We start from the raw sequence: 26,820 nt of genomic DNA on the forward strand, positions 1-26,820 counted from the left end.
TGGAGACGGATATAATACTCTGGGGCAGCAATTAAAAGATGTCCGATGTTTTGTGGTGGCAAACCCACTTTTGGGTTTGCCACCACAAAACTATTCTAAATAATGATACTTTACTTTGATTAATAAAAATATTATACAAACGTTTGCGTCCACGGTATGAGTTCGGCCCTATGTGAAAACCGCTGGGAAGAAGCGGATTTCCATGTTTGTTTCGCAGCCCATAACAAAGTGTCAGTGCGTTATTCCTGAGGACACATGCATGCTTTCAAAGAACCGATCCCACATTGGAGGTGGTTAAACAGACCGTTGTAGTTTCGTCCTCAATGTGTTCGTGGGGGTACCAGCGTGACCCCGGAGCCAACTTGTGTTGATACATGATCGTCCAACGCCCAGGAGGAACACATCCTCAGCTGGTTTACCGTTTGGACGACTCCAATCTCAGTCCCGTTCCTCTGTCCGATTGCAGTAAGTTTTTTTTAAACTATATTTGAAGACCGTGGGAAACTCCATTATGTAGAAATAGAACGCCACGCCTGATAATCAGCGATAGACAGATCGACCTATAAAAACTGATCCTGGTTTACGGGACTTCCTTGTCTACAGATCAGAGATAGCTCACAGACAATCAGAGGCCTGTGAGGAAAGGAAGTGTTGCCACAAGAAAGCACCTATTTCAGTCCGTGGAAATCTGCCATCCGACTGCTGGATGCCAACAGCTAATTTCTTAAAGCGAGTGAGATCCGTACAGAATGGCACCGCTGTGGATATGCAACTAGTGTCAACAAGTGCAGTGCAGAAGCAAGTCACACATAAAGAAGGTTTATCTCAGTGCAACAGGAGGGCTCAACATTTGTTCACTGAATGTTGAGCTACTCTGGGACCTGGATGTAAGAGCAAAGAAACAGAACATTGTTCTGAAACTGTGCTCCAAGTTGGACGAGACTTTTAGAAGGAAACAGAGCAGTAGTAGAACACGTCACCTGGGGCATCACTCAGTGAACCCTGAAGGTTACCAGGGACCAGAATCGGTGTATTGATAGGGAGTGAATTTGGGACAAAAAATTGGCAGCCGTTTGTGTCACTGTATCCAGTTCTTGTTAGAAACCACTCTCACTACCCGATCCACTGAACTGCTCGAGCCGCATTCCATCTTTTTGCTCAATCATGTATGTGTGTACATAAACCTAAGTGCATCACACACACACACACACACATACACACACACTCACACACACACACACACACACATGGACGCACACACGGACACACACACACACACACACACACACACACACACACACACACACACATACACACACACACACACACACACACACACACACATACCTAATATACACCTAATAGATAACACCTTTTAGAGCTGATATTCTATTGAGTGGTGTTGTGTTTGAACAAGAAAATAAAGTCATCATTTTGTGTAGATAAAGGATTTTATTGTGCGCTATTGCACTATTGCATACCAAATACATCTTGTTCTAACAATACAAAATGCTGTTAGTCTCCAAAGACACAGGAAGGAAAAACAATGGCGGAAGCGGATATTGGATGTCTCACACCTTGTACAATTTCCACCAATAATGGGATTAATGACTTTAAAGCCATTGGCTCAAATCTAAACCATCCCTTAGCTGGCATACCTAATGTAAACATGTACAGCTGTTGAGTAAACATACTCACAATTAATGTGTCAGGGAAAAACATGCTCCAAAAATAGACAGACAGTATTGCACCATTGAGACAAAAACATAGTTATTGTAAGAACCACTTATTGTATGAAATACTTAAAAAAAAATTTAGGCACAGGCAACACAGGCACGGGAGATATTCCGATGGACCCCACAGGGGCGAACAGAGACCTGAGGGGTTGGAGCCAGTGGTCGTTTCCCCCCCCCTCCCGTTCAGTCTCATGGCTAACGACTCTGCAGCGCTGGTCTGTCGAGTCGTTTGGTTTGTTGGTTCAGGGTCAGGGCGAACCGGTCCGTCTCAAGGGCTCCGATTCAAACACAAATCCTTCTAACGCGGTCACTCTGGTTCTCATTGCAAAATAACCCCAACAGGGGAGCAGTGACCTGTAGAGCGAGGTGGGAGGAGGGAGGGACAAGCATTTCAGTAAAAAGAAAAAAAGTCCCATAATGCTTATAATGTTGTTCCGATAACCTTTTTCTACTTCCTGATACCAATTCAGATACCTCAAGTCGAGTATCGAGTATTTACCATTACAGCATCTAGCATTGTAGCTACTAATAGCACTCGTTCTTATATTAGGGGTCTCTTACGATGACGGCGATGTGTAGTCGATTCACTTACTGTTGACAAATACGTTGCATTAAGTATCGGAGGTATTTCCGATACTGGTATCGGTATCGGAACAACTCTAGAATGATGCATTTGACTACAGCTAAAGCAGATGGACCAGTAGAAATCCTTCTAGGCTCTCACCCGGTACCCACATCGTGGAGCCCCTACAGCTCGGTGTCCTCGATGCGGTCCGGGTCGTCGATGGCGTCCAGGCGCCTCTGACACGCCTCCAGGATCTTCTTCCTTGGCCCCAGGGGGAGGTGGATGCTCTTCAGGTCGTCGTCCGAGCACAGCAGCAGCGCCTCCAGGTCGATCTTCTCCCGCCGGAGGAGGGCGGTGAACTCGCTCATGCTCTGCGTGGCGAGGAACACCTCCAGGGGGCTGGACTCGGGCTCGTCGTCGTCGTCCAGCCCCAGCTCCACCTCGTCCCAGGGCAGCTCCTGGTAGTTCCTCGCCTGCAGGCTGCGCGCGCTGCCGATGCTGTCCTGGTCGGCGCTGGGGTAGTGCTGCAGCCGGCTCCGCAGACGCACGGCACCACTCGGCCCGTCGGTGCCCACCACGCTGGACCCCTCCGGCCCCCGCAGGCCCGACAGCCCCCCGCTGATGTAGTTCCGCCTGAAGACCATGGTGCCCAGGCCGGGCCGGTTGAAGAGCGAGTCGTGGCCGGAGTCCGTGCTGATCTCGGAGTAGTCCACCTCCGAGCGGTGGAGGTCCGGCACGCTCATGGCACGCGAGACGGCGTCCTCGTTGTCGCCGGAGAACATGTTGCGGACGTTGCGGCGGCCGCGCTCCCTGGGGGGGGCGTAGGTGCCCTGCTTGACGAACATCACGTCGTTGCCCAGCTGCAGGCCCGTCAGCGAGCGCACGCTCTTGCGGCCGTCCTCGTAGATCTTGAAGGTGCCCTCGCCCTGTCGCCTCTTCTCCAGCTTCTTCTGGATCTTGGTTTTCCCGCGGCCCGTGGCGTGGAGTGTGGCCTGGAAATAGACGGATAGGATACAGAGATATGTCTGTTACAAATAAAACAAGAAAGAGGATAACGTGGCTCCGGAGGTAGAGTGGGTTGGCTGGAAAGACCGGTCACTGAGCCAGACCGCCGTCGGTGTGTTAATGTATGCATGGATGGGTGAATGTTGTAAAGCTCTTTGAGTGGCCGACCGGTTAGAACAGTCCGTTATCTTGCCACTCCGTCCACACCCAATGTGTAATCTCTGTCCACCTCACACGTGTTTACTAGTTGTATCTATGCATGGTACATGGTGGTGTACGACGCCGGGACCGACCTGGGAGTATGGCACGCTGACACTGGCGGCGCTGTAGCGCGGCATCCCGCGGCTCACCGAGCTGCCGCTGAAGCTGGAGAAGCTCATGGCGTCCGACACCGAGGCCTCCACCGCCGCCGCCGACGCCGACGACTCCTTGAGGAAGCGCCGCTCCATGCGCTTGTGGTGCTTCCGCTGGAGCTTGGCGCAGTCCTTGATGCGGCGCTCGGCGTGCCGGAAGGCCTGCTCCCGCAGCTTGGTCACCAGCTTGGGGTTCAGCGCCGTCTGCTTGGCGGCGATGGAGTCCAGGTAGCGCACGCACTCCATGTGGCCCTTGGCGGCGGCCATGTCCAGCGGCGTGTGGTAGTCGTTGTCCAGGCACCACACGTTGGCGCCGAACGCCACCAGGAAGGACAGGCAGTTGTGGTGTCCGTTGGCCGCGGCCAGGTGCAGCGGCGTGTTGCCCCACATGTCGCAGTTGTCCGGCTTCCCCCTTCGGCGTAGAGCGTTGTATAGAAACATTAATACATGTCGGATTCATATCATCGCCCTACTTCGTGCGATATGAGAATCGATACGCTGGCGGCAAATATCGATCTTTAATATTTAAGATTTTTTTTTAAGAATTTCTTTGCATTTGATGCTTTATTCATGAAGAGTTAGACATATCGCACCAGATATCGATGTTTTAATACGGAAAATAAGCCGCTCCGAACAGATTTTTTCCTGCTCCTCGATGTGGCACTCCAAACATGAATGAAGGAAACCTGAACAGAAGTTAACTAGCCAAAGACGAGCTCCAGCACTTTACCTTATCAGAGTCATTTGTTATTCATCGTAAGACACATATCGTGATGTATCGCTATAGGATTGTCTAACAATATATTGATTATTGCAGAATCGCTGTACCGCAATATTATCGGTGTCGCGGGCCATGTACCGTGTATCGTATCGTATCATGTGGTACCCTGTGATTCCCACCCCTAGTAGAGAGGGGGTCAGGCATTACCTTGAGACTCAAGAGTCGTGCAAGACCCATAGGACACGTGTGACACGTACCCTGTGTTCTAAAAAGAGAGGCCATCGATCAGCCAGAGACGGTAAGCGGTTGTAAAGAGCTAAGGTGACATCGAGGTGCAACATGAGCCAGTCGGAGAGTAGCCTACTTCTGTCTGGTTGACAATAACTTCCTCCTACACAATTTATGATTTCTCTGTGTGTTTATGATTGATCTGTGATCCATATGTTGTCCGTGCTACTTGATCCACTGTTTAATGCACACACTGAACATCGTCTGCAAGCCTTTACACAACGCAACCTTAAACAAGGTGTAAAAGGAGCTGAACTAGCTCTGACCGGTGTATTACATTTAGGGCATTTGGCATACGCTTTAATCCAAAGCAATTTACAATAAGTACATTTGACAGAAGAAAGAGGAACAACAATATATCTCTGTCGGTACAGTAAGGATGTTCATAGAACCAAGTGCCAAGCACTAAGAATCACTAGGTTAACCCATTCCCTGCACACAACAAAGATAGCTAGGATAAGAAGCTACACAATGCTCAGTACTATTTTTATGTGCCAGGACGTACAACATACAATAAGTGCGTACACTTAGTGCCAGGTCATACAACCATACAATATGTGCGTACATCAAGTGCCAGGACGTACAACTCACAATAAGTGCTTACATTTAAATGCCAGGACTTACACCATACAATAAGTGCGCAAGTGAATGGATGCTATAACGGCCACAGAGTCCTGAACTCGGTGGCCTCATCGATGCAGGATAAACACCTCTTGCCACGGCCTTCCAAAGGCCTTCTGACCTCCTGATCACCTGGCTGTGGCGCTGAAGTGTTGCAGGGACTTTGTAATCTGACCACCACGGCGCTGCTGACTGCCACTACACTACGGGTGTCCGGTGTCCGGGGGAGCCACTGCGACCGGGCGGGCCAACCGTCAGGACCACGACGGTGGAGGAAGAGTGACGTCGGCAGGACAGATTCCTGGACCTGCGTCCACCACAGAGGAGGAAACTAAAAGACAGCGGAGGCGTTTGTATGAATCCATAATGCCACCGCGGTTTTATCGCCAAGGAACTCTGTACTTTGTTCGTGGCGGTACATAACACCTCATATCATCTTAATATGTATAAATGTATTCAGTTTAGAGATGAAAATGGATACGAAAACAAAATGTAACTAAATAAGAATTAGATGATATATTTAAGGTAAATAGACCGACATAAGAACTCAACTTTGACCAATACCGTGAATGACATTTCCAGCCTCTCCAAAAATGGATTGAGCACGCACTCAGGGGATGTGTCTTCAGACATATCCCTGGATGTACAGTGGTGCCACATAAAGGTTGCTCAATAATGGATGGCCGGCAGTGGAGCCCGTGCAGGAGCTCGGATCCATTATTGATGGCAGGGTTGTAGGGTTATATGTTGGTACGCCGGAGCCGTCAGACCGACTGGGCCAATGATTAGAGTCTTCTCGCCCAGCCTGCTCCCTGATTTCACTACGGTTACGCCGCCAGTCGTTTAAACGATGACCTGAGATGTAGGCGGTCCTAAATACGGCCGTGGAAACGCGGAGGAGGTCAGATAGTTAGCGAAACGAGAATACAGTCAGAGAGTAAACCAAACAATTATACAGTCAGAGAGTAAACAAAACAACAATACAGTCAGTCAGAGAGTAAACAAAACAACAACAGCTAGAATACAGTCAGAGAGTTAACAAAACAACAGATAGAAGACATTCAAGAGAGTTAACGAAACAACAACAGCTAGAATACAGTCAGAGAGTAAACAAAACAACAATACAGTCAGTCAGAGAGTATACAGAACAACAATAAACTCAGTCAGAGAGTTAACGAAACAACAGCTAGAATACAGTCAGAGGGTTAACGAAACAACAACAGCTAGAAAACAGTCAGAGTTAACGAAACAACAACAAGTAGAATACAGTCAAAGAGTTAACGAAACAACAACAGCTAGAAAACAGTCAGAGTTAACGAAACAACAACAGCTAAGATACAGTCAGAGTTTAAAAAAACAACAACAGCTAGAATAGAGTCGGAGAGTAAACAAACATCAAAAGCTAGAAAACACAGTTAGCCACCATTGCACAACAAATATCTTCTTGAATGAGGATGAAAATTAAACATAAAAACAAACAGCCATTTTGTATGAAGAACTGACCCCCTGAGATAAACGAGTACAACTTGCGGTGATGGTTTCCCATGATGCAATACAAATAGTTTATGATTTAGAGAATTGTTTAGAGGTATGGTCTAAATATAGTCCCACATCAAAACATATCCACATTTATGGATCAATTAATTAATACCCAGCCTCAGCACAGAAGGACATGTTTATGTGCCCCCTTAAACAAACGTGCTGGATGATATATCAGACGGGACATTTTATGAACCAGATACACTCCTACACTATAACCACTCCATATACTATAAGTAGCACTAAAACAATCTTCTCTTAATCTACGGTCTCACGGAGCCCTTGGTCTTGTTAAAATACTATCGCCTCTATTAAGGATGAAGTGAATGTACCTCGCTCGCTGCTGTCAAACTCTGTCAGCTGCCCGTTTATGGGATGTTTGACGAGGCCAGAGGTAAACACCTGCACGGCAGTGTTTGCTTTGGGCCGTGAGAAGTCATGCATGTTGCGTGTCCCGCACATTGTACCACGCTACCGCAATGAATCACGCATTGACCGGCTTCGGTTACATAATTCTCTTTTGTTTTGCATGTTGTGATTTGTGCACATGCATGCGAGGACCTGCAGTGTGGGTCGCCTCATGGGGGCTTCCGTTTGTCGGTGGAAAGCAGGTCAGACAGAACAGAAGACAAGCGGGCCTTTGTGCGGCCACTGGCCCACTTCTCCCCAATCAGATGGGCTTGCATTTATGGTCTTCATGCTTTCTTTGTTCTAAAACTTATTTTCTCGATTGAATTTTTCAGTCAGACGTCAGGACACACATCAGGTTTTTAGGGTTGGTTCATACGAGCTCATGATAGGCTACATGTTAATTGTAAATTCTCTGGCTAATTGCAGCAAACTAAATCATGTAAATTAAAGTCGTTAAGTGTCTGGTTTAGGGGTGAACGGGATGTTTAGAGGTGATGAAAACTTCGGGGCGCCATCAATAGCACGCGTAGGCTACAAACTTTGAAAACCTGTGAGTGTTTGCCTATCCATGAACTGCTGCTTGATACACACCTACACCTATAAAAACCACAGGGGGCGACTACCGTTATCATGACATTTATACACATTTATATCCTATATTAACGTCAGGTTATGAGGCTGAAGGCAGCATACCCTCGTCCGACGATGAGCCGCAGCGCCTCCAGGTTCCCGTGGTAAGCCGCCCATAGCGTCGGTGTCATGCCATCCTCGTCCGGGGCGTTCAGGTCCCTCCGCGTCGCCTCCTTCAGCAGGTCCAGGTACCCGTCCCGGGCCGCCTTATGGTATCGGTCGTTCATTGTACCCGGCTGACACCGTCTCTACCCCCATGCCGTGGGACCACCATCATCATCCACCTCCGGAGGACCGCTGGTTCTGGTCGGGCTGAGCCACTGGCTCCCCGCAAACCCCCGATCACAGCGCTCTGAGGTCGGCCCGACGCACCGGGACAAAGGAGAGCGCTGTGTAACCAGAAGCCGACCACAGGCCGCTCGGGTAACTTCGGCTGCTCCCGGTGGCCGGTGTATACGACTACAGTTAAAGTCCTACTGGTGGTGGTGTTTCACCTGGAAGAGTGCGTATAGGCAACCATTAAGGCCAAGGCCTGACCGCAGCGACCCGGGTTCGATTACAGCGTGGACCCCTACTGCATGTCCTCGCCCCTCTCTCCCTAACTTCCTGTCTATCTCACTTAACATATAAAGGATAAAACCTGTAAACGGACAAAATCCTTAAAAAAAAAACTTCCTACTGGAAGTTAAAGCTTAAAAATAAGCAAAGTACATATTATAACAAACCCTGTGGTGCCCTCTGTTTCATACCTGCAGACTGTTGGTAAGGGATTAATGCTCAGGAAAGGGCATTGAAGGACATTTAAGTAAAACAAACAAACTACAAACACTTGACTGCCTGTTGGAAGCACGCAACACTTAATGATCCTACTTTGCTATGTCCTCCTAAGATTCAGAATCAGTTTTACTTTTATTACCTTATAATATTGTTATTACCTTATTGTACAAGTTCACACGAGTAACACTCTTAGGCTTGGTTCCTAAACAGCGACATAGCAGCAAAAATACAAGATAATACAATAATATTATACATAATAAAATATGTAAAATAGGCCACATGCATGAAAGATTCACAAGTGTGTATTTATATAAAAGGCCTTTTGATCAAAATACTAAAGCTCTAAAGTCTGTGTCATGGCATTCAATCGTAAAGGCACAATGAAGATCTACTTTATGAACCCCAGAGGGGTCGTTATTAACTCATTAACATATTATTAATGTGGGCCAGCTGGACAGAAACAAGAATCCGCCTTCTACGAACAAGATTTGAACAAACAGGTGTGTACAGAGGAGGAGGAGTGCTGAGTAATAAAGTCATAATTCAGAATTTGTTCTCAGAATTCTGACTCAAATAAATGATCTGTATTTTAATCTTAAAACTCAGAACTCAGAATTCTGACTTAAATCGCAAACTAATAATCTTTCTTTTAATCTTAAAACTCAGAGCTCAGAATTATGACTTTATTCTCAGAAGTCTGACTCTAGCTTCAAACTAATATCTTTAAACCCATAAATCAAGATGTTCCGTATGTGTATATATTGTAGGCTTATCTTTATCAACAGAATATATATCTGTGCGGAAAAACTGCATACCTATCAACAGAATAGCATGTAGATCTGTATATATAACAGTATCAACACATTTGAGAGAGTTTACAAAACGTGAGCCCCGGGGCGGTGGAGCGTGACGGGGAAGAATGAACCAGGCCCGGTGCCTAGATGACAATCGAGAGGAGCGCCCATCTGGGCACGCTGACAATGGCCCTTCCCCGCTCATTAGACAAGAGGCATGTTTTATTAGGGAAAAGCTCTCCTCTGTGGTCGCATGAAAGAGGTTTGAGTGCTGAGGTTTGCGTAGAACAAACGACTCAATGCGTGACGCTTATCGGTTCCTTGTGGAGAACAAATAAGAGGATAATATACTGATCTCCGATGTGCAGCCGTTCACGTTAGTCATCTTTTATTCTGAGTTTGGTCTCCCACTTTTTATGGTATTTATTTTGGGTGCGCTGCTCTTAACTTAATGAGAGGGATGACATTTACTCAGTGTTATATATCAAAATATCAAAAATATGCTGTTATTCGGTAAAATAACCGGTTTCTTGTATTTTGGGATGTCCGATAATTAGCCTACTACATAGGTTCGAAAAGAAAACACATTTTTTTTTCCAGGAAAACAGTTCTGAACTTTCAGGGGGTATTATGTGCAAAACACAGTGTGTGTGGTAATAATATAGCGTTGATCATAACAGAATTATTGACATTTATGACCCCTTTGTACACAACCTCCACCCACGAGGCCCGCTGTGGATTGGTATAAAGGCCTGGGATGCTCAGTCGGCCCCTGGGAACCTCGAGAGACCAGGTAGGGTTACACACGCTGACTCACTTGTATTTGTATTTATCTAAATGTTATCTTGGGTGATCCAGGCGGGTATATCTTGGCCTCGTTGTTGAACGGAGTATTGTGATCCAGTTGCTTCCCTGTGTGATCGTCTCCTCGCTGCACACACGCGCTAATGACCGCACAAGGAGATTGCTTGTGAATTCTCAGCCAATGCAGTTCATTATATTTACACAACCGTTCAAAAGTTTGGGGTCACCCAGACAATTTCAGTTTTTACATGAAAACTCTCACTTTTATTCAACAGTTTGCAGCTGTGCTAATATAATTGCACAAGGGTTTTCTAGACATCAATTAGCCTTTTTATCACGATGAGCTAAACAATGTAGGTTAGAAAACAGGAGTGAAGGTTTCTGGAAATGGGCCTCTGTAGACCCATGTAGATATTCAATAAAAAAAATCTGCAGTAAACAGCTAGAATAGGCATTTACCACATTTACAACATCTAGACTGTATTTCTGATTCATTCAAAGTTATCTTCATTGAAAAATAAGGACATTTCTGAGTGACCCCAAACTTTTGATCAGTAGTATATATCAGGGTTATTCCATCGCAAGTCCAAAATGAAGCAACACTTGTTAATGAGGGCAGGCCTGTGGCTGGAGACTGGTCGGGTGGCCACGGCGCGCTTCCCATTGTGCTGTTCTTCCTTCTGGGCGTGGGTACCTGGCAGGTGACAGTCACTCCGGGGGCGTGTCCGTCCAACCTGCTCCTCTCCATAAAACACAAAGTCAAAGTCACTCATCGCCCGCACTGCCGAGAGAGGGATGAGTGTTAAACACGGGACAGGTGTGTGTGACTGACTGGACCCCCGACCCCCCCCCCCCTGAGACCCCTGTGACCCCTGACCTGTGACCCCCGCAGGATGATTGCCAAACAGATGGAGGAGGACCGTCTGTCCAACAGCAGCAGCACCGGCGGCGCGCCGGGCGAGAACGCGGAGGAGGGCGTGTGTGAGCCCGAGCTGGCGCTGGACGCGTCCCACGGCGGCGGCCACGGCCACGGCCACGGCGCCTCGCCCCGGGACCGCACGAGGAACTGGGGCTGGCTGCTGTCGGGCACGGTGTTCCTGAACCTGGTCATCCTGGGCACGGCGCTGGTCTCCGCCTCCACCTTCAACAGCGCGTTGTTCGGCTCGGCCGACCTGCAGGTGTTCCTCATCGTCATCATCCTCATGACCACGCTGTGGATGCTGTACTACCACGTGTACACCTCCAAGGAGGAGCACGCCGTGCTCTACAAGGACGGCCACGCCGGCCCCGTCTGGCTCAGGGGTACGGAGGCATACAGGAGCACACCAAGCATGGACGTATGTCTGTAGGGCGACGGGCCTGGAGCTCTGACCTGGAGGGGCGACCTGTGGCTCAGGAGGTTGAGCGGCTTGGCGGCTGACCGGAAGGTTTCTATTTCGATCCCCGGCTCCTCCTAGCTGAGTGTCGAGGTCTCCCTGAGGCCTAAAAAAAAAAAAAGTTTGGTTCCTGTTGGTTGTCAGTTGAGGTCATGGATAGGGGAATTTATTTTATTTTTTCCAGAGGCAGCGAATGATAGGTAGGTTGTTTTAATTTAAAAACGAGAAAATTCGCTCATCCTTGTACAGAATGAAGAGGTGCTGTACAAAAACGTAATTATAGTTTGCATCAATTATTATTATTTATTATTATTATTAATAATTATTATTATTAATTTGGGTCGCACATAACTTGACAGGGTCGGTCGGAAACTGGAACCAAACAATTTTTTTTTTTAGGCCTGAGTCACTCTGACTGCCTCTGACGAGCTGGCTGTCGCTTTGCATGAATGACTCCTCCATCGTTGTGTGAATGTGCGCACGAATGTGTGAATGTTGGGCAGTATTGTAAAGCTCTTTGTGCGGCCACTGGTCAGAATAGAGCTGCACAAATGCAGTTTGTTTAACATTTACCGTCTGTGCGTCCCCCGCAGCGGGACTGGTTCTGTTCGGTCTGCTCAGCCTGATCATGGACGTCTTCAAGGTGGCGAACTACGCCGGCTACCTCCACTGCGACTCGGCCGTGAAGGTGGCCTTCCCGGTGGTGCAGGCGGTGTTCCTGTTCGTCCAGGTGAGTCTTACCTGGGCGGTCTGATCACTAGGGTCCTTAGGGTGAGCCTCAGCAGACGACAGCGTGACAGGTCCCTCTGAATGACGTCGCGCCCCGGTTTGCTTTCAGACGTACTTCCTCTGGTTCCACGCGAAGGATTGTGTGCAGCTTCAACGAAACATCACACGGTATGAGCATTTAGATAAATTGATTTATTATTAACGATTATTTAACGTCCACCCCACTTTGGTGATAACATACGCTTTCAATTGCTTCAGTCCGGCACCGTAACAGCAGAATAAGTGAAGCAACTATTTTCGAAGGATGAAATAAGATTCAGTCAGAGACGAAGGACACTGCGGACGTTGCATTAGGTCCTTGGTCACGGCCCTAACCCCTGCTTTCTCTCTGCTCCGGTGTTCAGCTGCGGACTCATGCTAACCCTCGCCACCAATCTGATTCTGTGGATGACAGCGGTGACCGAGGAGTCCGTCCATCAGACAGACATCCCGACGGATGATACGTACAACACCTCTAAGCTGTCTACACGGAGGATGTACATTCTGAGAGGTGATTAAAACACTTCACCTCATTTGGGTCGTTGAGGACAGGCGTCGATCCGAAGCCAATTACAAGTGAGGCTGTTGATAATTATGGTGTTACGGTAGCTGCCAAAAAGAGCTTCAGGAACTTAGCACATGAACTTAATAGGAAAGTTTCAATTGCAAGTGCAGATGTTCACGAATCATCTCACCAGAAATAAAATACTGTTTTGTAGACAACCGGAATTGAAATACAATTTTTGAAGGGAGGAAATTCAATGGCAGCCTTTTCAATAATTCGTGTGTGTGTGTGTGTGTGTGTGTGTGTGTGTGTGTGTGTGTGTGTGTGTGTGTGTGTGTGTGTGCGTGTGCCTGCGTGTAAATGTGTGCGTGTGTGCCTGCATGTAAATGTGTGCCTGTAAACGTGTGCCTCGTGTGAATGTGTGTGTGTCTACGTGTGTGTGTGTGTGTGTGTGTGTGTGTGTGTGTGTGTGTGTGTGTGTGTGTGTGTGTGTGTGTGTGTGTGTGTGTGTGTGTGTGTGTGTGCATGTGCGTTCCCTTAGCCAGCTACGGTGAAGACAACTGCAAGTGCAGCTACTCCTCGTGCAGCATCTTCAAGGAGGCGTACTACTACCTGTACCCCTTCAACATCGAGTACAGCCTCTTCGCCTCGGCCATGGCCTACGTCATGTGGAGGAACGTGGGCCGGCTGACCGAGGAGCACGCCCACCACAAGATGCGCTTCCACGCGCGGGACGTGCTGGCGGGCCCCGCCCTGGGCGCCGTGCTGGCGGTGGCGGGGCTCGCCACCTTCGTGGTGTACGAGGTGGACATGGAGAAGGAGGAGAGCGGCGCCCGCAAGGACCGCGCCGTCATGATGCACTTCGTGGTCAACCTGGTGATCGCGTGCCTGCTGTCGGTGGCCAGCGCGCTGGGCTTCGCTGTGTTCCGCCTGGAGCACCGCGACCTGCTGTCGGAGAAGAACCCCACGCGCAGCCTGGACGTGGGGCTGCTGGTGGCGGCGTCCGTGGGCCAGTTCGTCATCAGCTACTTCACCATCGTGGCGGTGGTGGCCACCGGCGCGCGGGGCTACCTCAACGGGCTGAACCTGGCCTGGGCCCTCATGACCATCGTGCAGCTGGGCCTGCAGAACCTCTTCATCATCGAGGGGCTGCACCGCGAGCCGCACCACGAGCCGGCGCCCGTCACCATCTTCTCCAACCCCTACGTCATCGAGGGGCTGGGCGAGCTGGGGGACCCCGAGATGGAGGGCAAGCCGGGGCCCGAGCCGCCGCCGTCGCCCGAGGGCCGCGCCGAACTGCCGCCGCCCGTGGAGCACCGGCACCGGCTGACCTGGAAGAGACGCGTGCTGAAGGAGGTCTGCGCCTTCCTGCTGCTGGGTAACGTCATCGTGAGTACTGAGCCCGCCCAGCCTCCGTCCAAACTGACATGTATATCACTGTGCATATATATGCAGGGGTTCTCAACCACCGGTCCGCGGGCCGGTACCGGCCCACGGAGCAACGGTCAGCGGGCAACAGAGATTTAGAAATGAAGCCTACAAAAAAATATGATAATTTTTACTTCACTTTACTTTACTTCACTTTACTTTACTACAGTGTAGGTATTTGTGTAGGTATGTAGTATGTACCTGAACAAGCACAAACACACACAGACACCCACTAGAGGGCTTCATCCTTTACACAGCAGTGGGCCGACAGCTGTGACACCGTGCTGTGTTCCCCCCTCCCTCCCTCTCCAGCTCTGGATCATGCCGGCCTTCGGCGCCCGGCCCCAGTTCGATCACAGCGTGGAGACGGACTTCTACAAGTTCACCATGTGGGCCGCGGTCGTGAACATCGGACTCCCCTTCGGAATCTTTTACCGCATGCACTCGGTGGCCAGCCTCTTCGAGGTGTACCTCATGTCATAGCGCCGCCGTGCACGGCCCCCATGGCGCCCGGGGTCCGCTGCCCCACGGCCTCCATGGCGACCGGGGTCCGCCCCACGGTCTCCATGGGGACTTGGGTTCCGCTCCACGGTCTCCGTGACGACCGTGATCCCCTCCACCATCAGAAGACATCAGGCATGTCGTGATTCCCGATTCCCCGGAAAGAGTTCCATGGGCCGGCATCAGCGAAAGATGCGCAGTGCAAATCAAACTTTAAAAAAACGTGTGAATAAGGGTAGGAATGCTAACCGGAATATTTTGGGGTATGCTGATTTATCAAATTGATATAATGAATGATCTGACGTAAATGAGACGAAGTGTATTAGGCTGATCATCAACATGCTGATGAGTTTGGGAAGAACAGGGAGGAGTACAACTGTGAAGACATCAGCTCATGATGAGAGGTGAAGGATCTCAAGATTGTGAAGAATCTCAGAGTGGAAGGGAAATACTGATTGATTCAATGTTATTTTTAATGCTGCCATCCTATAAGTCAGTACTTTAAAGAGTATAGTGTAATTTGTACTACAGTTCAATAGCTTGTTTTATAATTTTATTTTTATTTTACCGAACTGTGATTCAACAAGAAATAACTCTACTGCCAACTCTATATAGGACTCTGTGACAGTTGCACTGTTCATATTCAAATATATATTTTATTCATATTTTATTCTTCTATTTTATTACCTATCTTGTTTTGTTAACCTCACTTGTATAGCATATATATATATATATATATATATACACGTAGATATGCATATATATATAAATATATTGTATCTGTATATTATGCAGCTACACCGTGTTACACTACTTGTTATCTTGCACTCTTGAGGGCGCCTCAAGCATTTCATTGCCATGCATGACTTCCCCTCGTTCTGTTATAGCGCTTATGACGAATAAAGTTGAAACTTGAAATGATAAAAGAAAACATCGTTCTTCTGATACATGCATTGATCAATTTATTAGATCGATTGTCACATTCGTTGATATTTACTCAAAGTCCATACGATTTTCGCGGTAACAACCAACTCTTACATGTATGCAAGCCTTCCGTTTGGCCACTTGGGGGCGGTAGAGTTCCTCTGTGGGATAGGTGAACACACTATTGACAACCTTCAGGGTAACGCCTCCGGTCTACAGTTACTTATCTTATGGTTAATGTAAAGCATAGTATATAGTGTAATACAGGGTTATACAGAGGCAGACAGAGGCCATAATATTCCTACGATGCATTCATAATAACTTTGACCTAAAAGTTTGTGTATATACATATATGTAGGCATCTTGTGGTGTGTGTGTGTGTGTGTGTGTGTGTGTGTGTGTGTGTGTGTGTGTGTGTGTGTGTGTGTGTGTGTGTGTGTGTGTGTGTGTGTGTGTGTGTGTGTGTGTGTGTGTGTGCAGGGCCGACGGACTGCGGGGGAAAGTGAGGCAGTCGTGGGGGGGCCCAAGGCAGAGGGGGGGCCCATGGCAAAAAAAAAAAAAAAAATTCGAATCGTCCACCAGCCCATAGTGTTAGGAGTCGCACATGGCCTTGTCTCCCCCCCCCCCCCATCAACAATCGAGGGGGGGGGGGCATCAGTACCTCGTGTATAGGGGCCCAGGATTTGGTGCAACGGCCCTGTGTGTGTGTGTGTGTGTGTGTGTGTGTGTGTGTGTGTGTGTGTGTGTGTGTGTGTGTGTGTGTGTGTGTGTGTGTGTGTGTGTGTGTGTGTGTGTGTGTGTGTGTGTGTGAGAGTTTCTAGAAATAACTGCCTCTTTTTCCTTCCCTCTTGGCGTTTTTGTATTTCCATTTAATTGCAACGCACACAAGCACACACACACACACACACACACACACACACACACACACACACACACACACACACACACACACACACACACACACACACCTCTTTCCATCCGCATTGCGTCCAGCTCAGGCCCTAAGAGGGCCCACGGTGTCTGGCAGGTCGAGTTGTGTTGTTTGGTGTCTATTTATAAAGCCATCACAGTCCGTTCTGCACATCGGTCTGCACGGACGTCCTCCTGTCATATCGAGCGGCAGGACGGGAGGCCGGTGACCAGCAGGGGGCGCGACATGGACGGTTCAGAGTGAACACTGAACCGCATCTGAGCCATCTGAGCACGCGATGCTTTGTGTCCACACCGTTAAGTGGTCAAAACGAGGCCACGCTTGAGCCGGAGAACCCGTATCAACGCAAACACTCACGCTACATAAGGAATGGAAGATGTTATGACATGAAGCAATACATGTATATCGAAATATCTCCCAATGGGACCGACAGTCGTGGAAGGAGCATGGATTATCTCCACGCGTTGGCTGTCATTTTAAACTATTGATTGTTGAATAGTTTACAATGAGAAGGACACTGACACACTAGAGTGGCTAAAAAGTGAATATAGGAAGAGCATTAAAGATATAACGGTCAAAGTCCAAAAGCCGAAGTTTAATTTCATGCATACGTGACTATAGGACTACCGAGTTTTGTGTGATTATTTTTCAATGAGTTCCAACCACGTCACTTTATCATTCTCTCCATTCATAGCCATTTTAATAATGTACATTATTGCTCACTTTTTAAAAAACTTTTATTGACTTATTTGATTGGCGTTTACTGTTTGTCAATTTGGTTGTTTGTCAATTGTCTTTCGACTTCGTGAGCTACTGGATACCTGAATTTCCCCAAGGGGATGAGTAAAGTATCTACTTGCTTACTTACTTAAATAGTTATCAAATGTGGCACAGAATGAGCAGAATGAATTCCCTGGTCAGTACCAGAAGGAAAAGTGATTGATCTCACAGGGGTAGCTGGTGAACATGTAGGTGAGCAAGCAGAAGTACACGACGCACATCAGCATGTAGAGGTAGAAGCATATCTTGTCCAGCCGGCAGGCGATACGGTAGAACCTCTCGTTCTGCTGCTTCTCCTCCTCCACACCCTCCAGGAAGTCCACCACCTTCTGGAGCTGCAGCCGGTCCCCTGAGAACTCCGGCAGCTCATTCCCGGGATCTGGGTGGAGCAACGTTTGAGTGAGACAACGCCTGGAGGTACGCAGGCTTAGAGCCTCACTGCTCTTTTACCTTTTTTACTCTGACACTGTTTATGTGCTGTGGCAACCCGTCTCCGGCCCAGCGCCCCCTTGAGGCCCAGGGGGCCGGTTGTGGAGGCGTACCACAGATTTGGCACAGAGGGCGCCAGTAAGAGCATTGGTGCCAGTCATTGAAACGCGGAGCACCTGGGGAAGATTAGGTGGGGAAGCAGGTGGGGAAGCATGCTTTAAAAAGCATGCTTCCACACTCATTCAGGGCTCTCCTGGTTCGCGTGTGCGGAGAGACCAGTCTCCGTGGGTGACGTGATTCCACCCGGAGGAACAAGACTGTGGATTCCTCCAAAGCTGGGTTTTGTTTGGTTTAATATTAATATAATTCATGTTTCAATAAAAGTGCCATTTTGGCTTTAAGTCAGGGAGGCGGCTCACTCACCAAGCCGGGTTACCAGATATGGTGGAGGATGCGGGCAACTCGACCAAGCTACGGACCATTTTTTAAGTGAACGCCCGACTTCCAATGGAGGCAGCTCGACCAAGTTACAGATTTTCCTTTTCAATGGATGAACGAACCCCAATGCAGAGCCTCGACCGAGCCACTGGTTTTCCAGTGGACGCCCCAACGGAGCTGTGGCTGCCACCCAGAGAGAAACGGAACTCCTCCTTCTCCGAGAGGCGGTCCAACGGCTCAACAACGGGCCAACCTCAACGACAGGACCAAGCAGATCCATCAGAGGCCCGAGGAGAAGGTTACTCTGAACGGCGAGATCCAGGACCTCAAGGACATGCTGGAGGTTAAAGATCCCATGCCATTCTATTTTATGATGCTTTAATATAGGTATTAGTGGGCCACAAACACAGTATTCAAAGACGTCCCCGAAATTCAGCCGTGGTGCAGAGTTACAGTCACTCCGAAACAGTCGCACATTGAGCTTCCCTCAAACGCGCTGTTTCGGTGGGCGTGTCAAGGCAGGTCAATGAGGGGTGTGGGGGTGTGGCCCTGAGCAGCTTGTAGCCACTACCATGCGCTCTGTATACGGTGGGCGTGTCAAGGCAGGTCAAGGAGGGGGGTGGGGGTGTGGCCCTGAGCAGCTTGTAGCCACTGACAGTACCATGCGCTCTGTTTACGGTGGATGTATCGCAATGGCTCGTAAAAACCCATATTATCCATAGATATCTATATCATATAATATATAGTATATATTATCACCTGGCCCTGAGCAGCTTGTAGCCACGGTACCATGCGCTCTGTTTACGGTGGATGTATCGTAATGGCTCTTAGAAACCCATATTATACATAGATATCTATATCATATAATATATAATATATATTATCACGGCCAAAAGCTGTGTGAGCCTCCAGACGATAGGTTATTATGAATCTCAAACGACCGCGTCTACTTCAGATTGATGTGGAAGTGGAAGAACCAGAGACGTCGGAGAACCCGACGAAGTCCTTTGTGATTCATTATATCGTCTGGACGCGCACACAGCTTTTGGCCGTGATAATATGTATTATTTGATATAGATATCTATGTATTATATGATATTATTTAGATATAGAGCAGAGCTCCAGGACTGTAACGCAAGTGTTGTAGCCTACACTTCCTTGTTATTTGGATAACCGTTCTGCTGTTGGTGTGATGGCGCATAACACGTCGGACTCTCGTCTCTGGTATTTCTACAACGAGACTCGTAGTGGGGGTTATCTCAGCCATGGTTGAGAATGAATTGGGGGGAAAGGAACTTTGGCTTTGACTCCCTGAAGTAGGCTACATGAACCACGACATGGAGGAGAAAAGGATTGTTGGCCGCGAATGTATCCCGCTTGAGCCCTGCTTCCCGCCGCCTCGGCAGCGGTCAGCGCTAATCACCGCATCCTGAAGCCGAGGCGATGGTCCATCGGCAGCGAGGCTCCGGCGGGAGACGACCGCGGTCAACAATCCCTTTCTCCTCCATGTCGTGGTTCATGACTTCAGGGAGTCAAAGCCAAAGTTCCTTTCCCCCAATTCATTCTCAACCATGGCTGAGATAACCCCCACTACGGGTCTAGTTGTAGAAATACCATAGACGAGAGTCCGACGTGTTATGCGCCATCACACCAACAGCAGAACGGTTATCCAAATAACAAGGAAGTGTACAACACTTGCGTTACAGTCCTGGAGCTCTATATCTAAATAATATCATATACTACATAGATATCTATATCAAATAATACATATTATCACGGCCAAAAGCTGTGTGCACGTCCAGACGATATAATGAATCACAAAGGACTTCGTCGGGTTCTCCGACGTCTCTGTTTCTTCCACTTCCACATCAATCTGTAGTAGACAGAACCGTGCGCTGCCTGCTGCCTGCTGCCGGCGCGAGGCACCACCGCCCGGCTGCCCGCTGCCGGGCGGTGGTGCTTCGCGGCGGTGGTGCCTCGCGGCAACCGGTGGCAGGCAGCATGTCGCAGTTCATGTAGTTCGATGTCGTTCTGCCATTGCATTCAAAATTCTGTAACTAGCCTGTTACTACGAACTAAGCAACTACCGTACACGCATTAGCATTTAGCACTAGCTCAATCACGACTCCTTCAGAATTCTTGTGGGTGGTTACGAACCAACCAAGTGGGCAGGGCCATGAATAATAATTTGACAACGCTACGTCACAGTGTCACCTTATCCAGATCGGCTAATTTCTTCTGCCTTTTTCCTTTCATTGCCTATTGCATTCAGCAGACAAACTGCATAGATTTCAAACTTACCACAGCTCACAAACTTATTCAGACCTATGTTATTTAACAAACAATAGGAAAAATGTGATTTTAATGGCATGGGCTCTTTAAGGAGTGGAAGGTCAATGACCTACAGAACAGGATGGAGAACCTGCAGGAACAGCTTCGGGACAAGAAGAAGCAGATGAGCAGCCTGGAAGAGAGGGTCAGGTGAGTCGCAGCAGGTGGACACCTCCAACACAGACTCTGCCCTCACCCTGTTGGAGGAATCCCTCACTGAGAAGGAGCATATCAACTAGCGGCTGCAGGAGCAAAGGTTCCAGGATGACCAGGATGCTCCTGTGCTGGGCAGCTATTGAACCTCACCCAACACATTGAGGACGGTTTTGTTTGCAATCTCATCACCGGAGCAGCCTTCATAGACCTCACCGCTGCCTACGACACTGTCCAGCACCGCACCATGATCAGGAAACTTTTTTGACATGACTGGTGACCTCGACCTGTGCCAAGTCAACAAAAGCCTCCTCAACAACAGGCGCTTCTTCGTTCAACTAAACGATAAGAAGAGCAAATGGAAAGCCCAAAAAGAACGGCCTACCACAAGGCAGCGTATTGGCCAGTGCTTAATTTGAGGGGGAGCAAGGGGGAGCGCGCTCCGGAAGCTCTGACGTGCGCTCCGCCAGCTGGATCTGGTGTGTGTGTGTGTGTGTGTGTGTGTGTGTGTGTGTGTGTGTGTGTGTGTGTGTGTGTGTGTGTGTGTGTGTGTGTGTGTGTGTGTGTGTGTGTGTGTGTGTGTGTGTGTGTGTGTGTGTGTGTGAGGGGCTAATACTGTGTGCAATTAACTTTATTATTATTATGGTTTTTGTGGTATTCTGGTATTGTTCTGGTTAATAATATGTATCTATTTGTTAACGTGGCCAAGTTGTCATGCCAGATTGTTGTTCTAACTAGGCCTACTATAATCTATGAGGTAGCCTATCTATTTGTTTTCATCTTTTGATGCGACGGAGATCCATTTTCAAGGACTTGGTGTATTTTGTTGTGTTGAGAATACAATGACTCAATGACGCACCTGCGAGTGCATGACATATTCCTCAACTGTTAGTAAACAACGGTAAACTTTATAACGTGTGGCTGTGTGTCTCTCCAACCTAACATATGTTTACTATTTTTTTCTGGGTACATCCCCATTCACGAGGCTTTAGTAGGCTAATTTCTTGCGATGTTGACTAAATAAGTGTGGGTTGTTCGAAAGCGCCCACCAGAGCCCCCCCCCCCTCCCCCGCCGCTTTTTTTCTACTCGTCCTCAGCGCTCCGGGAGCTCCCACTTGACAAATTAAGCACTGGTATTGGCCCCCCTCCTCTTCAACATCTACACCGACGGCTAACCCCTCCCTCCGCAATGTTGGCGCTTCATGACGACCTCTGCATCACCACCCAACAGGAGAACTTCTAGAAGATCGAGCATGTCCTGGAAAGCACCCGCCAAGGGATGACAACCTACTACATAACAACCACCTGAGACCCAACCCATCAAAAACCCAAGTGTGCAGCTTCCATCTTAATAATCGAGATGCAGGTAAAGAACTTCGCATCTCATGGGAGGGTCACAAACTCTCAAAGCACTCCCAACCCATGTACCTCGGAGTCACACTCGACAGGAGACTCTTTCAAAACCCGCTCATTCAGGCGAGCCCTGAATGAGTGCGGAAGCAGGCTTTAAAAAGCCTGCTTCCGCACTCATTCAGGGCTCTCCTGGTTCGCGTGTGCTGAGAGACCAGTCTCCTTGGGTGACGTGATTCCACCCGGAGGAACAAGACTGTGGATTCCTCTCAAGCTGGGTTTTGTTCGGTTTAAGTGCCATTTTGGCTTTAAGTAAGCTCCGGTTCGTGTGCTGATTGGAGGGAGGCGGCTCACTCACCAAGCCAGGTTGCTGAAGTGCGTATTTGTACTCTTAATGTTAATATGCATGTAGTTTGTACGTCCTTGCACAAAAAAAAAGTACTTAGTATTGTGAAGCATCTTGTCCTAGCTATCTTTGTGTACGAGGAAGTTAACCTAGTGATTGTTAGTGCTTTGCACTTGGTTCTATAAACATCCTTACTGTACCGACGGCGATATATATTGCTGATTCTCTGTCTTCTGACAAATGTACGTATTGTGAGGCGCTTTGGATAAAAGCCTCTACTAAATGGCCTGAATGTGGATATCAAATGTAAATGATGTTCTAAACTCAGTCTGGTTCTCGTCCGCTCTGTATCTCTGTGCGTTGCACTAGAAGCGTACGTGTTGGTGGCGTGTCGTGTGTGTCCGTGTGTCATGGGAGCGTTACCTTTCTTCTCCCCCTCCCCCCTGGCCGATGCCTCCTCGTCTGGGTCCTCCCCGGGCTCGGACGGGGCGGACGGTGTTTTCTTGCAGCAGAGGAGGGGGATCATGAGGCCGTCCTTGGCCACCCGGGTCAGCAGCATGGACGCCGTCATGCTGAGCACCAGGAAGACCAGACACACGCAGAAGTGGATGCCTGCGGGCAGGGAGAACGGTTAGAGCCAGTCACATCCACCGGAGGGCAACTCAACACGGGGATCGCACAACTGTGTCATTGTATTTGTGTGTGTGTCTGTGTGTGGGTGTGGGTGTTTGTGTAGGCAGGTGTGTGTGTGTGTGGGGGTGTTTTTGTGTGTGTGTGTGTTTGTGTTTGAGTATATGCGTTTGCTAGGTGCGTGTGTGTGTCTGTGTATGCCTGTGTGTGAGTTTGAGTGAGCACAAGTGTTTGTGTGTGTGAACGTAAGTGTGTGTGTGCGTGTGTGTGCACGTGTGTGTTTGCATGTGTGCGTGTGTTGGCAATGTGTGTGTGTGCGTAAGAGTGTGTGCGCCACGGACGGAGGATGGGGCTGCACTGGCTGTCTCCGGGCAGCAGGCTGTTGAGGATGAGGAGGAACATGATGAAGCTCAGCGCCAGGGTGACCTTGAAGGAGTTCCTCTCGCCGCCCCCTAGTGGCAGCGCGAAGCTCACCACGTCCACGAAGAGGATGAGGATACTGGGCAGGATCAGGGAGATGAAGGGGTTCATGGGCTTGGTGCTCAGCGACACCTGAGGGGGGAGACGAAGGTGACATCACAGCCCTGCTGGGATCCCCTCGGAGAAGCTTACCTGTTCAGAGTTCACCGGGACTCTGCATAGCCACACACACACACACACACACACACACACCCCTCTTATTGTATTTACGTCCGGGCACTTAATGTACGCACTTATTGTGTGTTGCACACTTAAAATTTGTGCTTGTGATTGTTGGCACTCGGCATACGCCGACGGCAGAGTCAACCATGCACGGCGACAGCCAGCTCTTCAGGAGCAGTTAGGGTTAGGTGTCTTGCTCAGGGACACATCAACACTCAGCTGGGAGGAGCTGGTGATCGATCTAGCAACCTTTCAGTTACAAGACAACTGCTCTACCGCCTGAGCTGTACCGACAGAGACAAATTGTTCTTATTGCAAGTCGGTTTGGGTAGAAGCTTCTGCTAAACGCCCTAAATGTAAAAAATGGGAGTAGAAAGGTGAGTTTGGCGCTTCATGGAGGAGGTGATGGAGGCTGAAACCCACCATGAGGAAGTGCTGACCGGCCCCTCTCTTCTGGACCCACACCCAGTCCGTGCTCCAGTCGCCCTGCTCCCCGTCCAGGAGATGAACGTCCTTTAGTTTGAGGTCCATCCCGCACCCTGCATCACATGGTCCGTTCTTTAACATCTGTGTGTGTGTGTGTGTGTGTGTGTGTGTGTGTGTGTGTGTGTGTGTGTGTGTGTGTGTGTGTGTGTGTGTGTGTGCACACGTGTGTGTGTGTGTGTGTGTGTATAATAATACATTTTATTATTATACACACGCGCGTGTGTGTGTGTGTGTGTGTGTGTGTGTGTGTGTGTGTGTGTGTGTGTGTGTGTGTGTGTGTGTGTGTGTGTGTGTGTGTGTGTGTGTGTGTGTGCGTGTGAGCGAGCACCAGTGTGTGTGTGTGTGTGAGATAACGTGGCGGCCGGGCCGTGTTCAAAGACATTTGTGGGTGAACGGACGAGCGGCGTCTGCTGCTCACCGTCTTTGGACCAGGCCTCGATGGCCACCGGACACATGTCCGAGGAGAAGGGGTACCTGAAGAGGTTCACCTCACAGGTCACCACCACGATGAAGGACATTGTGTGCTTCAACGTACCGTCGCTGGAGGCCAGCAGGTCTTTGGAGCCGTGCAGAAGCACCAGACTCATCCTGAAGACACAGACACAGAGCAGACAGACATACAACTTACGATAAGTTAGTAAGAGGTGTGGGGGGTGGGGGGGGGGGTCTACGTAGCTGGCTACCCAGCTACGTAGACTGGGTAGCCCCGCCCATTCTGTCTGTGATTTAAGTCCGCCCTGCAGAAGGGTCTGGAGAAGAGCAATACAATTCTTTCTGCTTCCGATACATTTTTGCGGGAGACAATCACCCCGTGTGCGCTATTGGCTGGTTCAACACAATGACGACAGGGAAGTGACGGCAAGCAGCCAATTGCATACAGAGTCAGTGGAACTAGGCCCGTTGATCACGCCTCTCTGAGGGAAACGACAGCGGCTTCCCCAGACCAAGCTCAATCGAGCTTGGTCTGGCAATAGCCAGACTAGGGGCTACACAGAGTTTAGGTGAACTGCGTTCCTGACGTCGGCGGGGTCACGCTGTGGGTTGAGTGGGTTTTAGGAGGGTCAGGACTCACGAGTTAGTCACCGTGAGTTCTGGAGTCCACACTTTGTCCACTGGCAGGACCACCGACTCATAGTCGTACTCTGAGCGGTTCCAGGCCAGCTCGGGGTCGGTCCATTCCTGGTTTTGGTTTGGATGGCGTTAGTATGTTTGGTTCAATATCCTGCTTTATTTATGTTTTTTATGTAATGGTAAACGCACTGCGTATACACAGCGCTTTTCTAACCAGCGGCCACTCAAGAGCGCTTTACAATACTGCCTCACATTCACCCATTCATGCACACATTCACACACCGACGGCGGTGTCAACCGTACAAGGCGACAGCCAGCTCGTCAGGAGCAGCCAGGGTGAGGCGTCTCGCTCAGGGACACCTCAACACTCACAGCTAGGAAGAGCTGGGGATCGAACTAGCAACCTTCCGGTTACCAGCCAGCCCGATCTATCTCCTGAGCCACATGACGCCCACAAACACCTCCTTTAAAGCTTTAAATACATCAAAAGATCAAACTTACCATCCGGGCTTGCATCCTACTGGTGAAGCGAAGATTCTTTGTGTCCTACGGTGAAATAACATGGATCTTATATTGTTGCGGTTCTGTTTTTTTAGAAGGGCTGGTATTCTGCTGTTTTAGGATAAAGAACGTAGAAAACGTAAAGGGTGAAACTTACAACGGACAGCGTTTGGTACTCGATGAAGGGAACTTTCAGAGTTTGTTTGCATTGGTCGGTCTGGGGCTGGGACAGGAGCTTCCTGTCGATCAGAGCCTGGGCGAGACAGCGACGAGTCGTACATGCGGCAGACGCCCTCGCACACACTAAGAACACACCAATGGACCCGGTCAGTAGGGGATAGAACAGCAACACATACCGGTGCACATCCTACACACACACACACGCACGCACGCACACACGCACGCACGCGCACGCACGCACGCACGCACGCACACACACACACACACACACACATGCAAACACACACACACACACACACACACACACACACACACACACACACACACACACACACACACACACACACACACACACACACACGCGCGCAAACAAAGAAGCACAAGTAATCGCGGGGTCCTAATGGGTCCTAATCCCAACCAAGTAAGCAGTCCCAGTGACAAGGAGGGATTCAACGGGTTGAACCCCTTTATCGTCTATAAGTGCGTTTAAAAGACAAACTCCTAGAAAAACATTTGATATTCAGAGTGACACTCACCTGTGCTGAGAAGTATCAGTAGGAACAGCGTGGACACCCCCCCACCCCTCATCCTTCCGGCCCTTAGAGTCAGAGTAAGGCACAGGCCTCTGAGAGGACTCGATCAACGTGCGGGCAAACGTCAAACTGATGACAAATGAGTTGCCCTGGCCGTCCCTATCCTGACGGGCTGCCGACCGGGGCACCTTTTAAAAGCCTGCGCGACGTGAGCACACACCCCACCAAGTGCCTGCAGCCTCACGGCCACAATGGGAGACAATAGGATGCTCA

The 26,820-nt window shown here is 49.2% G+C and overlaps 3 protein-coding genes across 4 annotated transcripts; 1 reads left to right on the forward strand and 2 right to left on the reverse strand.

Moving 5' to 3' along the window:
* Nucleotides 1-1,432: 1,432 nt before the first annotated feature.
* On the reverse strand, nucleotides 1,433-8,399 carry ush1ga (Usher syndrome 1Ga (autosomal recessive)). Of its 2 annotated transcripts, none has more exons than XM_030373770.1 (4): nucleotides 7,933-8,399; nucleotides 3,600-4,071; nucleotides 2,472-3,293; nucleotides 1,433-2,090 (listed from the first exon to the last, which is right to left on the reverse strand). In XM_030373770.1, exons 1-3 carry the CDS (start codon nucleotides 8,094-8,096, stop codon nucleotides 2,484-2,486), a joined length of 1,446 nt encoding a protein of 481 aa, XP_030229630.1. In that variant the 5' UTR covers nucleotides 8,097-8,399; the 3' UTR covers nucleotides 1,433-2,090; nucleotides 2,472-2,483. The 2 variants fall into 2 exon arrangements, with proteins under 2 accessions (XP_030229630.1, XP_030229620.1); XM_030373760.1 differs by having other exon boundaries at nucleotides 2,461-3,293.
* Nucleotides 8,400-11,122: 2,723 nt separating this feature from the next.
* On the forward strand, nucleotides 11,123-15,740 carry otop2 (otopetrin 2; the record flags this gene model as incomplete). Its single annotated transcript, XM_030342394.1, has 6 exons — nucleotides 11,123-11,546; nucleotides 12,214-12,350; nucleotides 12,459-12,517; nucleotides 12,754-12,899; nucleotides 13,435-14,282; nucleotides 14,634-15,740. Coding segments are annotated over 6 exons (1,785 nt in total), but the record flags the coding sequence as incomplete, so codon positions are not given.
* A 782-nt stretch (nucleotides 15,741-16,522) lies between these two features.
* Nucleotides 16,523-26,773, reverse strand: LOC115556664 (5-hydroxytryptamine receptor 3A-like). The gene is made up of 9 exons (XM_030373830.1): nucleotides 26,551-26,773; nucleotides 25,992-26,137; nucleotides 25,835-25,879; nucleotides 25,335-25,441; nucleotides 24,681-24,850; nucleotides 24,200-24,315; nucleotides 23,476-23,686; nucleotides 22,928-23,116; nucleotides 16,523-17,836 (listed from the first exon to the last, which is right to left on the reverse strand). The coding sequence occupies exons 1-9, from the start codon at nucleotides 26,600-26,602 to the stop codon at nucleotides 17,595-17,597; spliced, it is 1,278 nt and encodes a 425-aa protein (XP_030229690.1). The 5' UTR covers nucleotides 26,603-26,773; the 3' UTR covers nucleotides 16,523-17,594.
* Nucleotides 26,774-26,820: the final 47 nt, after the last annotated feature.

Source organism: Gadus morhua, chromosome 2 (genome assembly GCF_902167405.1).
Source record: "Gadus morhua chromosome 2, gadMor3.0, whole genome shotgun sequence".
Classification (NCBI taxonomy): Eukaryota; Metazoa; Chordata; class Actinopteri; order Gadiformes; family Gadidae; genus Gadus; species Gadus morhua.